Source organism: Gorilla gorilla, chromosome 21, assembly GCF_029281585.2.
Source record: "Gorilla gorilla gorilla isolate KB3781 chromosome 21, NHGRI_mGorGor1-v2.1_pri, whole genome shotgun sequence".
NCBI classification, from domain to species: domain Eukaryota; kingdom Metazoa; phylum Chordata; class Mammalia; order Primates; family Hominidae; genus Gorilla; species Gorilla gorilla.
In genome coordinates, this window is record NC_073245.2 from 48927501 (window position 1) to 48943548 (window position 16048).

At 45.5% G+C, this 16048-nt stretch overlaps 1 protein-coding gene across 5 annotated transcripts in view; it reads right to left on the reverse strand.

The window, feature by feature from the left end:
- NDRG3 (NDRG family member 3) overlaps window positions 1–16048 on the reverse strand; it is a 94505-nt gene that overhangs the window by 64003 nt on the left and 14454 nt on the right. For all 5 annotated transcript variants that reach the window (XM_031004845.3, XM_031004843.3, XM_031004846.3 and 2 more), the window contains exon 2: window positions 6068–6171. In XM_031004845.3, the coding sequence (XP_030860705.1) occupies window positions 6068–6124 (57 nt within the window). In that variant the 5' untranslated portion in view covers window positions 6125–6171. The remainder of the gene's footprint in view (window positions 1–6067; window positions 6172–16048) is intronic.

Below are 16048 nucleotides of genomic sequence, written 5' to 3' on the forward strand. Positions count from 1 at the left end.
GAGATCAGCGTGGGCAACATAGTGAGACCTCTTCTCTACAAATAATTTAAAAATTGGCCAGGCATGGTGGGCACACCTGTGGTCCCAACTACTTGGGAGGCTAAGGTAGCCTCCCAAGTAGGTGGGAATTGCTTGAACCCAGGTGGTAGAGACTGCAGCAAGCCATGGCCATGCCACTGTACTCTAACCTGGATGACAGAGACCCTGTCTCAAATAAAAAAAAGATCCTGGGGCCAGGCACAGTGGCTCATGCCTGTAATCCCAGCACTTTGGGAGGCCGAGATGGGTGGATGGCTTGAGCCCCAGAGTTTCAACATGGCAAAGCTCCGTCTCTAAAAAAATACAAAACTTAGCCAGGCATGGTGGCAAGAGCTACTCAGGAGGCTGAGGCAGGAGGATCACTTGAGCCCAGGAGGCTGCAATAAGCCATGATTGTGCCATTGCACTCCAGCCTGGGCAACAGAGCAAGCCCTTGGCACAAATGCTTTGGCTGTCTCTGTTGTCCTGGAGGTTATAAAATGTTGTTCCCAGGGTTCTCCCTCCTCTAGTTCTAACACCCTCCTCCCTCCTCTGCTTACATGTTGTGATTAGTAGAAAAGGAAAACTTAAACTGCAGTAAGATTCACCTCACTTTCAGGTGGGTGCGGTGGCTCATGCCTGTAATCCCAGCACTTTGGGAGGCCGAGGCAGACGGATCACTTGAGGTCAGGAGTTCAAGACCAGCCTGGCCAACATGGCAAAACCCCATCTCTACTAAAAATACAAAAACTAGCTGAACATGGTGGTAGGTACCTATAATCCCAGCTACTTGGGAGGCTGAGGCAGAAGAATCACTTGAACCCGGGAAGCGGAGGTTGCAGTGAGCCGAGATCATGCCACTGCACTCCTGCCTGGGCAACAGAGCGAGACTCCATCTCAAAAAAAAAAAAAAAAAAAAAAAAAAAGATTCACCTCACTTTCTACTGTAACAACCAAAACAAAGTATATAACTTTTTTCTGTTCTCTCTACTAAACATTTATTCCCCTTTCTGCTATTTCCTCAATTCTTCAGAAGCCAAGTGTGGCCTTCTACTTGTTTTCTCAAGCCTCGCCTTTGGCTTTCACAGGGTTCGGTAGTATCTGAACCTAGTAGGTAGAGGAAGGCAGGGAAAATGAAGCAAAACAGTCTACTCTCCTGTTTATTACAAGGTCTTTTGGGTGAGGAGCCTGGAACAACCAGGTACAAGAGGCAGTAGATGGCGGGAAGAACCCTAGACCCTCAGGTCCAGGTCAAAGTCAAAAGATGTAGGTTCTAGCCTGGCTTCACCAACTTAACAGACACTAGCTCTGAACAAGTCACATAACCTCTCAGTGTCATCTGTAAAATAGAGTTAAAATATCTTCAACTACTTACAAGAGACTGGAAGATTAAAATAAGATATTATTTGTGAAAGTGCTCTGAAAATAGTTAAATGCTATTTTAAAAATCATTTCATATGCCCATGCAATTTCTGTCCCGCAAAACAAAGTACTGGTGGTTGCTTCTTTTCATCACTAGAGCCAAAACAAGTATGGCAAAATTATCCACTTCTTGACAATTCTGAGCCGTAGACAAAATTACAGGCATACTAAAATAAAATGGGAAAAGTACCAACAAATGACAAGAGACAACATAAGCCTTGCTCAAAGCTATATTGAGGATGCCTCCTTACAAGTCATCTCAGGACAAATTTCACGGTAAAAGGTTGGTTCTAGTCTTCCTTTAGCTTCCTGAAGCCTGGAGGATGCAGCAATGTCTTCAGTATATTTATGAGGATAATGGACAGAAGGATAAGGTGAAATACTACACATTTTTAAGCTCCTCCTTAAAGAGACAGGGTAAGCCACAAAGGTGATGCCAAAACATCTATAGGATTAACACAGTGGAAACAGCTCAGGTTTTAAGAGTAGGAAAGACTTCGGTTTCTGTCTGGCTTTGCCACTTCTTTACTGGGCAAACCAGTCTTTCATTCGGATTTTTAATCTGTGAAGTAGGAATAATACTATCTATCTCAAAGGGATATTCTGAGAATTAGAGAGAATGTATGTAAAGCACTTGGCACATAAGAGATAATAAATCATAGCAGGACAGGCAAAAACAACAACAAAACCCTCAAGCCATCTACTTCTATGCAAATCTGAAGGCTTTTCCTCTACACCAGTGGTTCTCAACCAAGGAAATTTTGCCTCCCAGGGACATCTGGCAATGTCTGGAGACATTTTTGGTTGTCACCACTGGGGAGTGCTATTAGCATCTAGTGGGTAGAGGCCAAAGATGCTGCTAAACATTCTACAATGCACAGAGCAGTGTTCCACAACAATTATCCAACCCAAAACATCGACAGTGAGAAATCCTGCCATACAGCAGGCATTCTTTGATACTCAATAGGAGTAAGCTACTTCACCTTTCCTAGCCTTCGTTTACTCACTGGCAATGTGGGAATACATTTATCCGTGCTCCCTTCCTCATCAAGCTATTGGGAGGTTCAAATGAAGTAATGGATGAGAGGCATTATTATCATTATACCTTTTACTACATACACAAAACCATCCACTTGCTGCGCAAAGACAGAAGCATTCACATACTGGGGAGGGGGAGAGGGAGGCTAACGGGGTGGAAGTCTTTGTTTGGAGGTGACATGATCTAAAGAGGGCCTCTTGCCTATCTACCTGCTTGGCTCTGGTGATGGCACAGGAGCACTTACGTCTCAGGGAGAGAGAGGAGTAAGGTGGAATGTGGGAAGTGGGTAGGAACAGCATAGGCCTATCAAAGAGGAGCAGATAGATGTTAGGAAGTGAGACACTGCTTTGTGTCTTAGTCTACTCGGGCTGTCATAACAAAATAACATAGACTTGATGGCTTAAAACAACAGAAATTTATTTTCTCACAGTTCTGAAGGCTGCAAAGTTCAAGATTAAGGTTCTAGAAGGGTTCAGTTTCTCATGATTAATCTCTTCCTGGTTTGTGGACAGCTGCCTTCTTGCTGTGTCCCCATATGGCAGGGGAAGGGAGAGAGAAAAGAGCCTCTTTCTCTATTTATTTATTTTTTGAGACAGGGTCTCACTCTGTTGCCCAGGCTGGAGTGCAGTGGCACAATCACAGCTCACTGCAGCCTCAGCCTCCCAGGCTCAAGTGATCCTTGCAGCTCAGCCTCCCAAGTAGCTGGGACTACAGGCATCTGCCACCACACCTGGATCATTTTTTTAATTTTTTGGTAGACAGAATCTCCCTTTGTTGCCCAGGCTGGTCTTGAACTTCTGGCTTCAGGTGATCCTCCAGCATCAGCCTCCCAAAGTGCTGGGATTATAGGTGTGAGCCCGGTTATAGGTGTGTGCCTGGCTCAGATTTTATTTCCTTCCTCCTCTCCTAGCCACAACATTTTTGGCACAGCCCTTCACATACACACATACACAAATGGTACTTAAAGGAGAGAGTTTTCTGGAAATATGAGGGGAAGCAGCAGGAGAAACCAAATGGAGGTTAAAAAAGCGTGCAGTGGCCGGGCGCGGAAGTTCACGCCTGTAATCCCAGCACTTTTGGAGGCCGAGGCGGGTGGATCAAGAGGTCAAGAGATCGAGACCATCCTGGCCAACATGGTGAAACCCCATCTCTAGTCAAAATACAAAAATTAGCTGGGCATGGTGTTGCACACCTGTAGTCCCAGCTACTTGGGAGGCTGAAGCAGGAGAATCGCTTGAACCCGGGAGGCAGAGGTTGCAGTGAGCCAAGATCACGCCACTGCATTCGAGCCTGGTGACAGAGCAAGACTCCGTCTCAAAAAAAAAAAAAAAAAAAAAAAAAAAAAGCCTGCAGCTTGCCAAGGGAGAGAGAAGTCTGGTGAAAGATAAAAGAAGGGGTGGGAGTGGGAATGGAGAGGTCACAGGGATGAAAATGGGGGTGGCAGGATTCAAAAGCAAATTAGTAAGCACAAAATAAGTCAGCAGCTCCAGAGGCTGCAGGTGAAGGGCCTTGCCTTGGGCAGATAAAAGTAATAAGCAACAGATCATCCCCTGGTGTCACCCGCACACCCCCTCCCCGCCCCTCCGCCCATCCATCTTTATCCTCACACTCCGTCAACACTCCCTCAGGAAAGGATGGCATGGACTCACTCACACAAAGCTACAAGAGTATTTCAAGAGGGGACAATGACAATAAACCAAAAGAATAGAGTGGAAAAGAAGGAATTTCAAGCAGCTGGGCATGGTGGCTCATGCCTGTAATCCCAGCACTTTAGGAGGCCAAGGCAGCCAGATCACAAGGTCAGGAGTTCGAGACCAGCCTGACCAACATGGTGAAACCCTGTCTCTACTAAAAATACAAAAATTAGCCAGGTGCACGCCTGTAATCCCAGCCACTCCAGAGGCTGAGGCAGAAGAATCACTTGAAACCGGGAGGCGGAGCTTGCAGTGAGCCAAGATTGCACCATTGCACTCCAGCCTGGGTGACAGAGTGAGACTCCGTCTCAAAAAAAAAAAAAAAGAAGGAATTTCTGGCACATTTACCGAACAATAAGGAACAAGAGAGAAAACATAACTTCTTTTCTTTTTTTTGAGCCACAGTTTTGCTCTGTCGCCCAGGCTGGAGTGCAGTGGCATGATCTCAGCTCACTGCAACCTCTGCCTTCCGGGTTCAAGTGATTCTCCTGCCTCAGCCTCCTGAGTAGCTGGGACTACAGGCCTGCACCACCACGCCCAGCTAATTTTTGTATTTTTAGTAGAGATGGAATTTCACCATGTTGGCGAGGCTGATCTGAAACTCCTGACCTCAAGTGATCCGTCAGCCTTGGCCTCCCAAAGTGCTGGGATTACAGGCATAAGCCACTGCACCTGGCCAAAACCTTTCTTTTGGTAAATCATATCACACCAGTGTCTAGTGGTCATCAACTGTGGTCTCATCTGCTCCTTGTGTAGTTCTCTGACACTAACATAAAAATGTGGTATATTACTGACATCCAGTCCTCCCTGATGAAAACTGTCATATTGACAGAAAGACCACATCATAGACTTGGTAAACTTTAGGGAGAACACTGCAGCCTATGTACATCACCAGCCATGGATGGTAAATTTTCCTTATTGAAACTGAAAGTCAAGGCACTTGGATTCTGAGTCAAACTCCACCCTCATACTTCTTTTTTCTTTTCTTTTTTTTTTTTTTGAGACAGAGTCTCACTGAGTCACCCAGACTGGGGTGCAGTGGCGCAATCTTGGCTCACTGCAACCTCCACTCCACCTCCTGGGTTCTAGCAATTCTCCTGCCTCAGCCTCCCGAGTAGCTGGGATTACAGGTGCGTGCCACCACACCTAGCTAATTTTTCTATTTATAGCAGAGACAAGGTTTCACCTTGTTGTCCAGGCTGGTCTCAAACTCCTGACCTCAAGTGATCCACCTGCGTTGGCCTCCCAAAGTGCTGGGATTACAGGGGTGAGCCACTGCGCCCAGCCCCACCCTCCTACTTTCTGCTTAACATTGCCACATTATTTTTTCCCTTAGCATCTCTATCTGTAAAATACAAAAATCTCAAAGATAACCTGATTGAACGTGGCTCATGGAAACAAAAGTAGGAAGAAATAAAAGGGGGGGAAACATCAAAAAGATGCTTAAGAAATAGATTTTTTGTCCTGGCACAGTGGCTCACACCTGTAATCCCAGTACTTTGGGAGGCCATGGTGGGAGGATCACGAGGTCAGGAGATCGAGACCATCCTGGCCAACATGATGAAACCCTGTCTCTACTAAAAATACAAAAATTAGCTGGGCGTGATGACACGTGCCTGTAATCCCAGCTACTTGGGAGGCTGAGGCAAGAGAATTGCTTGAACCAGGGAGTCAGAGGTTGCAGTGAGCCGAGATTGCACCACTGCACTCCAGCCTGGCGACAGAGTGAGACACCGTCTCAAAAAAAAAAAAAAAAGAAATAGATTTTTAAAGTATTCCTTTCATTGAAAGTCAAGCTAAATATGTTTTAAGTTACTATTTAGATGATAGAAAATGAAATACTATCAGAAGAAAAGGCTTGTCCATATTTTAGTGAAAACAGAAAAGTCTTTACCTTATCATTTAGAAGTGGTTTGATCTCTGTGAGCTGAACATCCTGAAGTTCATCCATGAGGTCAGATAACGAGAGTAGAGGAATCTAAAGAAAAATCAGTAACTCTGAAACACAAAAGAAAGAAGTGAAGAAAAAGGCTTAAGCCAGAAGTTGGAAACATAAGTCACAGTACACCCATTCATTCAAATATGAGACTTATTCTGTGCCATGCCCTGCTCAGGGTGCTAAAGACACACAGTTACGGCAGATAGACACTAACCTGGTCTATAGGATTCTTGCCTCCTGGTATTCACGTCCTTGCCTAATCCCCCCAGTGAGTGTGTGTAGGGCCTGTGGCTTGCTTTTAACCATTAGAATACAGCAAAAGTGATGGAATGTACATGAGTGACTTTGCATGATTACATTATATAATATTTTCACATCTGTCTTGCTGAGGGACACTCTCCCCTGCTAGGTCTGAAGAGGCAAGCTGATGTGCTGTGAGAGGGCCACGTAACAAGTAACTGAGAGCAGCCTCCAGCAGAAAGACAGCAAGAAACTGAGACCTTCAGTTCAACAATCTGCAAGGAACTGAATGCTGCCAACAACAGGAGCCTGGAAGCAGATCCTTCCCCAGCTGAGCGTCAGATAAGAAGCTGACCGACACCTTGATCGCCATGTTGCAGAGGACCTACACAGCCCACACCAGACTCCTGAACCACAGAAACTGTGAGACAATGAATATGTGTTGTTTTAGGCTACTACATTTGCGGTAATATTTTTATGCAGCAACAGATTAATACAATTTATACAATAGTCTTTGCTCTCAGGGAGCACACGTTTTAGTTACTGAAGACGGATAAAGAAACAACATATTCAAAACTATGCTTGGAACAGGCTGGAAGACGGATTAGGCGGGGACAAAAATTGAAGATTATTACTGCAGGATGAGGACTTGAATTAGGAATGGCAGTGGGAACGAAACAGGAGGGAACCAACGCTAAGCTTACTAATCCTCATTTGGGGAATCACAGCAGTGGGTGAAAGGTATGGTAGTCAGCTCCAAGATGGCCTTCAATGAGCCCAGTGATCCCTGACTCCTGATATTCATTCACACATATGTATAATCCCCCACCCAAATAAATCAGGGATGGCTCGTGTAACTAATAGAATATGGAGGAAGCAACAATACGTGACTTCTGAAGCTGCATCGTAAAACGCATTACACTTTCTGCTTCAAGACACTATAAACTACTAGTTCTAGGGGAAGCTAGCTGCCATATCATCAGGACACTCAAACAGCCCTCTGGAGAGGCCCATGTGGAGAGGAACCAACTTGCCAGTGCTAACCTGCTAGCCATGTGTGTGAGTTACCTTGCAAATGAATCCTCCAGTTCCAGTCAAGAGTTCGGATAGCTACAGCCCCAGGGACACCTGACTGCAACCACATGACAGACTCTAAGTCAGAACCACCCTACCAAGCCTGCTCCCAAGTTTCTGACCCACAGAAACTATGAGAGATAATAATTTTGTTTTAGAGTGATCTATAGCAATAGAGAACTAATACATAGGGAGAGCAGAATGGGGAGCTCAGAGAGAGGAGATAAGTTGGAGAGAGGTAGGCAGGGTAATGAACTACAAATTCTTCTTCTATCTCACCATGCAAGAAGCCATGGGGATAGGCTGCAAATACTCAATATTGCAGGAAAGTGATTCCCACCTAGACTTCAAAGCTTCAGGCATCATCCTTTTTGTCTTGGCCCTAAACCTATCAAGTCAGGAAAAATGTTAATTCAGAGTTGGGGATTTACATTTAACAGCCATTTATTGAGTACCCATTGCACTATGGAAGATACAAAAAGGGTCCCTGCCTCTAAAGAGTAGAGATGACGTTGATCTACAAATTGATAAATAAAAAGAAGGGCCATAGGAATTCAAAGGAGAAGCAATTATGTCTGATTGGTGGAAATCAAGAAAGCCTTCAAAAGATATTAGTCTAATATATGTGTGTGTGTGTGTGTGTGTGTGTGTGTGTGTGTGTGTGTGTATGGTGTTTTTGTTTTTGTTTTTGAGACCTAGTCTTGCTCTGTCACCCAGGCTGGACTGCAGTGGCACAATCGTGGTTCACTGGAACCTCTGCCTCCTGGGCTCAAGTGATTCTCGTGCCTCAGTCTCCCGAGAAGCCGGGACTATGGGCACCTGCTACCATGCCCAGCTAATTTTTGTATTTTTAGTAGAGACAGGGTTTCACCATGTTAGCCCGGCTGGTCTTGAACTCCTGCCTTCAAGTGATCCACACACCTCAGCCTCCCAAAGTGTTAGGATCACAGGCGTGAGCCACTGCGCCCGGCCTAGTGTACTATATTAATCCACTTTTCTGTTTACCTTCTAGAGATAGAATGACATGATTTTGATTTAATTACCTATGGAGAGGGTACGTGTTCCAGGCTACCTTTTAGCTATTATTTGCCAACACACTGAAATAAATCCTGCTCCCAGCTATGCCTATGTTAGAACAGACTAACAAAAAAGCCCTCTTATCATTTATTCAAGGGACTCAGGGGATGTCTATTGAGAACACTCCTCAGGCTATGAACCCCACATGCTAACTGAATATTCCGAAAGTGTGAACCACCTAGAGACCACAAGTTTGATGATGTTTAACCTCCCTATAGGACAGTGGTTCTTTTGTCAGATCGCAGGCACCCATATACTTGATTGAGCTACTTAATGCCCAGAAGTTGAATTTTTTTTTGTTTTTATACCAGTCACATTTCAAAAGGGGATGAGGTGGCTTGACTCTTAAACAGTGAGTTTCAGCCAGCATCTACATTCTCTTTTTCACAGTCCCCACTTAACTCTCAAAATATTGGCCTAACTGGAATCTACTCCATGTTTGTTTATTAATAACACTACAAACTGTGGCTACTTTTTATTTGAACTTTACTATTTATCAGTTATTTTAAATGGCAATTTAAAAGCATTTTCCGGCCGGGCCTGGTGGCTCGCACCTGTAATCCCAGCACTTTGGGAGGCTGAGATGGATGGATCACCTGAGGTCAGGAGTTCAAGACCAGCCTGGTCAACATGGTGAAACCCCATCTCTACTAAAAGTACAAAGATTATCCGGGTGTGGTGGCACAAGCCTGTAATTCCAGCTACTCCAGCAGGCTGAGGCACGAGAATCATTTGAACCCAGGAGGCGGAGGTTGCAGTGAGCCAAGATCTGTCAACTGTACTCCAGCCTGGGCAACAGAACAAGACTCTGTCTCAAAAATTTAAAAACAAAACAAAACAAAACCAGCTTTTTCCCTTTTATAAAAGCAATATGTGCTCACTTTAGAAAATATGAAAATCGGCCAGGCGCAGTGGTTCACGCCTGTAATCCCAGCACTTTGGGAGGCCGAGGCAGGTGGATCATTTGAGGTCAGGTGTTCAAGACCAGCCTGGCCAACATGGAGAAACTCCATCTCTACTAAAAATAAAAAAAATTAGACAGGTGTGGTGGTGCACACCTGTAATCCCAGCTACTCAGGAGGCTGAGGCAGGAGAATCGCTTGATCCTTGGAGGTGGAAGTTGCAGTAAGCTGAGATTGCGCCACCGCACTCCAGCCTGGGCGACAGAGTGAGACCCTGTCTCAAAAAACAAAAAAGAAGAAAATACGGAAATTGGCCGGGAACGGTGGCTCACGCCTGTAATCCCAGCACGCTGGGAGGCCGAGGTGGGTGGATCACCTGAGGTTCGAGACCAGTCTGGACAACATGGTGAAACCCTATCTCCGCTAACAATACAAAAATTAGCTGGGTGTGGTGGCAAGCTCTGTAATCTCAGCTACTCGGGAGGCTGAGGCAGGAGAATCGCTTGAGCCTGGGAGGCAGAAATTGCAGTGAGCTGAGATCGCACCACTGCACTCCAGCCTGGGTGACAGAACGAGACTCCGTCTAAAAAAAAAAAAAAAAAAAAAGAAAATACAGAAATCACAGAATAATGAACAGATAATTTACTCGTTGTCCTTCCATCTAAAGAAAACCATTTTAGCCTATTTCCACTTGTTTTTTTTTTCCCACTTAAATGGTGATTTCCTGAAATTGTTTTTTCCACTCACCCACTTTATCCCTACTTTAATTCACTCACTGGAAAGTAATGCACTTCAAGATGGGAATTATTCAAATATGACTCCACATGGGTGGGCCTGTCAAAGGGTCAGAGAAAGGCCTAAGGTGCCCTCAAGTCCAAAGTGACTGGCATTCACCTAGTGTTCCTTTTTTTTTTTTTTTTGAGATGGGGTCTTACTCTTTCACCTAGGCTGGAGTGCAGTGGCACAATCATGGCTCTCAACCTCCCAGCCTCAAGCAATCCTCCCACCCCAGCCTCTCACACAGCTGAGACAATGGGCATGTGCCACCATGCCTTGCTAATTTAAAAAAAATTTTTTTTAGAGACAGGAGTTTCACTATGTTGTCCAGACTGCTCTTGAACTCCTAGACTCAAGCAATCCCCCTGCCTTGGCTTCCCAAAGTGCAGGATTACAGGTGTGAGCCACCACAACCATCCCTAAGTATTTTTTTAAAGATGAAGAAAAATGTAATTTTTACACCAACAAACACTTAAACAAAGACACAAATTAAATGAGAAGGCTGTCCCTATCAGCTAGGCCCAATGCAGGCTCAGGCGACAATGTTGTGCAGGACAGTAAGCTGCTCCAGGGTGACTCAGGATTTGGCAACATGGCAATAGACATTCACCTTCCACATATTAGGGGATCTAACGCATTCTTCTGGAGACTCCATTTTTGCTCCGCTTTCAATGTCTCAAGCCCTTGCCAATGAGCAGTTTTATAACATATACAAGAAAACTAAGATTCTGGTGGAAAACTCCATCTCCAGATCCCTCAGCTGCACAGACGGGCTCCCTCCTGGGGATCTAAGGCCTGCAGTTCTGGCATCTGTACAAATGGTATGGCTGCCAGATCCCATACAGGTACTAAAAGCTATGAATATTTTCAAAAGGCAAGTAGGGATTTTATAAATTGCAGTCAATAATTTTTGCCTCTTTCCTAGTCATATGAGTAGGAGGGAGGATTGATAAGGAAAAACTAGCCATCTTCAAATTAAGGAAATGAATCTGATACCAAATGGCTAGAAAGGGAAAGGAGAAAAGGTGGCTACCTACTCTGTCAGGAATTATAATCTCGGCACCTTATGTTTAATCCTCATAACAATCCTCTCTGGTAGATATCTTTCTTTTTTTTTTTTTTTTCCTGAGACAAGAGTCTTGCTCTGTTGCCCAGGCTGGAGCGCAGTGGGGCGATCTCGGCTCACTGCAACTTCCGCCTCCCAGGTTCAAGTGATTCTCCTGCCTCAGCCTCCCAAGTAGCTGGGACTATAGGCACATGCCTCCATGCCCAGCTAATTTTTGTATTTTTCAGTAAAGACAGGGCTTCCCTGTTAGCAAGGCTGGTCTCAAACTCCTGCCCTCAAGTAATCTGCCAGCTTCAGTCTCCCAAAGTGCTGGGATTACAAGTGTGAGCCACCCCGCCCGGCCTAGATATCTTTATTTTTTTCTTTGAGACAGAGTTTTACTCATCACATAGGCTGGAGTGCAGTGGCACGATCTCAGCTCACTGCAACCTCCGCCTCTTGGGTTCAAGCGATTCTCCTGTCTCAGCCTCCCGAGTAGCTGGGATTACGGGCATCTGCCACCAGGACCGGCTAATTTTTATATTTTTAGTAGAGACGGGGTTTTACCATGTTGGCCAGGCTGGTCTCGAACTCTTGACCTCAGGTAATCCGCCTGCTTTGGCCTCCCAAAGCGGTGGGATACAGGCATGAGCCACCGCACCCAGCCTTTATTTATTTCTTTTTTCTTTTCTTTTCTTTTTTTTTTTTTTTGAGATGGAGTCTCGCTCTGTCGCCCAGGCTGGAGTGCAGTGGCACATCTCAGCTCACTGCAAGCTCCACCTCCTGGGTTCACGCCACTCTCCTGCCTCAGCCTCCTGAGTAGCTGGGACTACAGGCGCCCGCCACCACGCCCGGCTAATTTTTTGTATTTTTAGTAGAGACGGAGTTTCACCGTGTTAGCCAGGATGGTCTCGATCTCCTGACCTCGTGATCCACCCGCCTCGGCCTCCCAAAGTGCTGGGGTTACAGGCATGAGCCACCGTGCCTGGCCTGTTTCTTTATAGATGAGAAATTTAGGGTCAGAGAAGTTAAGTAACTTTTCTAAAATCCCCACATCTAAGTAATAAAGAGCCAGGAGCGGTAGCATGCAACTATAGTCTCAGCTACTTGAAAGGCTAATGCAGGAGGATTGCTTCAGCCCAAGAGTTTGAGTCCAGCCTGGGCAACACAGCAAGACCCTGCCTCTAAATAAGTGAATAATAGGGAAAGGATTTTTTTTTTTTTTTTTTTTTGAGACGGAGTCTCGCTGTGTCGCCCAGGCTGGAGTGCAGTGGCACGATCTCGGCTCACTGCAAACTCCGCCTCCCAGGTTCACGCCATTCTCCTGCCTCAGCCTCCCGAGTAGCTGGGACTACAGGCACCTGCCACAATGCCCGGCTAATTTTTTTGTATTTTTAGTAGAGACGGGGTTTCACTGTGTTAGCCAGGATGGTCTCGATCTCCTGACCTCGTGATCTACCTGCCTCAGCCTCCCAAAGTGCTGGGATTACAGGCGTGAGCCACTGCGCCCAGCCAGGGAAAGGATTTTAAAACCTTTGCTTTTCCCATTACAGGTTGAGCATCCCAAATTAAAAAATCTGAAATCCAAAATGCTCCAATGGATGCCCGGAAGAAGTGACAAAGGACAGATGGATAGACAGATGGATAGATAGATGGATGGATGGGTGGATGGATACATGGACACATACATACATAAACAAACTCCAGTGGGCATCTCCCTTGAACATCAAGTCTGTGCTCAAAAAGATTGGGGTTTTGGAACATTTCAGATTTCACATTTTCAGATGTGGGATGCTTAAATAGTAAGTATAATGCATATTGCAAAATCAGAAAAAATCCAAAATCTGAAACACCTCTGGTTCAAGGCATTTTGTTTTTTTTTGTTTTTTTGGTGGGGAGGTTTTGAGACAGAGTCTCACTCTGTCACCCAGGCTGGAGTGCAGTGGCTCGATCTCGGCTCACTGCAACCTCCCCCTCCTGGGCTCAAGCGATTCTCCTGCCTCCATCTCCCAAGTAGCTGGGACTATAGGTGCCACCATGCCCAGCTAAGTTTTGTATTTTTAGTAGAGACAAGGTTTCACCATGTTGGCTAGGCTGGTCTCGAACTCCTGACCTCAGGTGATCCGCCGACCTCAGCCTCCCAAAGTGCTGGGATTACAGGTGTAAGCCACTGCTCCCAGGCTGTTCAAGGCATTTTGGATAAGGGATACTCAACTCATATACCATAATGTCTGTGCCAGGCCCCATCTACTGATTGTAGGACCCGGAGCAAGTTTTTTCCTCTTTACCCAGCCTGTGGCACCTCTTTGAGGTAAGAGAAGCCTAAAGCAATCCTATACATACCAACAATGACTCAGACACCTTAGAAATGAAGCTCTGAGTCATCACACCAGGACAAGAGCCCTCACTATCTCAGTAGTTATAACGCTAAGGGCATGGAGGATGTGGAATGAGTAGAGAAAAGAGAAATGAAGTTCCAGCTATTACTTGGCAAACAGTTTCAGAGGCAAGGGCTATTTCTTGCTTGTTAGAACAGTGAGCCTCAAAATCTATCACCTGGGAATCTTGTTTAGGATCTCAGATATGATCAGTTTTTAAGTGATGAGAGTCTAACATGTGACCTCATCACTGAGGAGAGATGGAGATAATCTGAGGTGAGGAGATGAACTGAAAGCCTTCATTATTATTAGCAACAATCTTTTTTTTTTTTTTTGAGACAGAGTTTGGCTCTGTCACCCAGGCTAGAGTGCAGTGGCACAATCTCGGCTACCTGCAACCTCTGTCTTCCAGGCTCAAGCCATTCTCTTACCTCACCCTTCCAAGTAGCTGGGACCACAGGCACACGCAACCACGCCCGGCTAATTTTTGTATGTTTTGTAGTGTCAGGGTTGCACTTTGTTGCCCAGGCTGGTCTCTAACTCCTGAGCTCAAGCGATCCACCCACGTCAGCCTCCCAAAGTGCTAAAATTACAGGCATGAACCACCATGCCCAGCCAATTAGCAACAATCTTCAATAGAGATCAGTGAGGATGGGGTAAAGGAAGACTCCATTAATTTGATTTCGTCCTGCCTTCTTCCAAAATTTCAGTAAACTAGATGGAACTTTTATTTTTTATTTTTAAATGTTTTAGGGGCCGGGCACGGTGGCTCACGCCTGTAATCCCAGCACTTTAGGAGGCCGAGGCGGGCAGATCACCTGAGGTCAGGAGTTTGAGACCAGCCTGGCCAACGTGGTGAAACCTGGCGTCTACCAAAAATACAAAAATTAGCCGGGCATGATGGCACGTGCCTGTAATCCTAGCTACTCGGGAGGCAGAAGCAGGAGACTCGCTTGAACCTGGGAGGCAGAGGTTGCAGTGAGGTGAGATTGTGCCACTGCACTCCAGCCTGGGCGACAGAGCGAGACTCTGTCTCCAAAAAAAAAAAAAAAATTGTTTTTTTGGAGACAGGGTCTTGCTTTGTCACTCGGCTGGAGGGCAGTGGCACCATCTTAGCTCACTGTAACCCTGAATTCCAACGGTCAAGCAATCCTCCCGCCTCAGCCTCCCAAAGAGCTAAGGACTACAGACATATACCACTATGCCTGGCTAATTTTTGTTTTTTGGTAGAAACAGGTCTTACTATGTTGCCCAGGCTAACATGTGATTTTTTAAAGACTCAGCAGGTCCAATCAACCAAAATGTGAATATACTGGAGAAACAAAATAGTTTGCAGAAACCTCGCTGAAAGGTAACAAGGGTCTGTCAGGCTCCTGAAATTACGAAATGTGGAAAAAAAAAAAAAAAAAGGAGAGGGAGCTCTGGGATATAAAGTTGGTAAAAATAGCACAAGGTTGGCCAGGACACAGTGGCTCATGCCTATAATCCTAGCACTGTGGGAGGCCGAGATGGGAGAATTATTTGAGGCCAGGAGTTCGAGACCAGCCTGGCCAATATGGTGGAACCCCGTCACTATTAACCACACAAAAATTAGCCAGGAGTGGTGGTAATTCCAGCTACTTGGGAGGCTGAGGCATGAGAATCGCTTAAAACTGGGAGGAGGAGGTTGGAGTGAGCCAAGATCGCGCCACTGCACTCCAGCCTGGGCAACAGAGGGAGATGCTGTCTCGAAAAAAAAAAAAAAAAAAAGAAAGAAAAAAAGTAGAACAAGGTCAGAGAAGAGTTAGATTTTGCCAAAGTTTTCAGTTGGGGAGATAAAAGAATTATGGCACAATGAATGGAAATTAGTGAGCTGAGAAAAAGTAACAGAGAAACTGATTTGTTAAAAAGAAAATCAATTTCAGTCAGGAATCCAAGAGAGACCTGAGCACAGGTGGGAGTGAGAATGAGTGAGGTACGCCTCCAAACGACCACCAAACCAGAGATAAGGAGGTCTGTAGGCCTGGGCTCTTCTGAAGGACAACTCAGTGATGGAAAAGAAAGAACCAGTAAGAGACAAAGAAAAAATGTTCAGAGATGCTAGAGGAAAGGCAGAAATACAATGTCAAAGAATTCAAGGGAGAAGAGAGATTTACACAAAAGTGGAGGAAAACTGTCAAATGCTGAAGAAAAAAGGAGGAGGATGAAGACTATGAAAGGGCCATTAACTTTGGACAGTAAAAGTCAGTGGTGTTAAAATCTAGGAAAAATGAAGTTCAGTTCTCCATGCTGAAAAGCCCATGACTATGCACATCACTTTTTAGAAATATAGAAATTAGGCCAGGCGTGATGGGTCACACCCGTAATCCCAGCACTTTGGGAGGCCGAGGCGGGTGGATCACAAGGTCAGGAGATCGAGACCACCCTGGCTAACATGGTGAAACCCCGTCTCTACTAAAAAAAT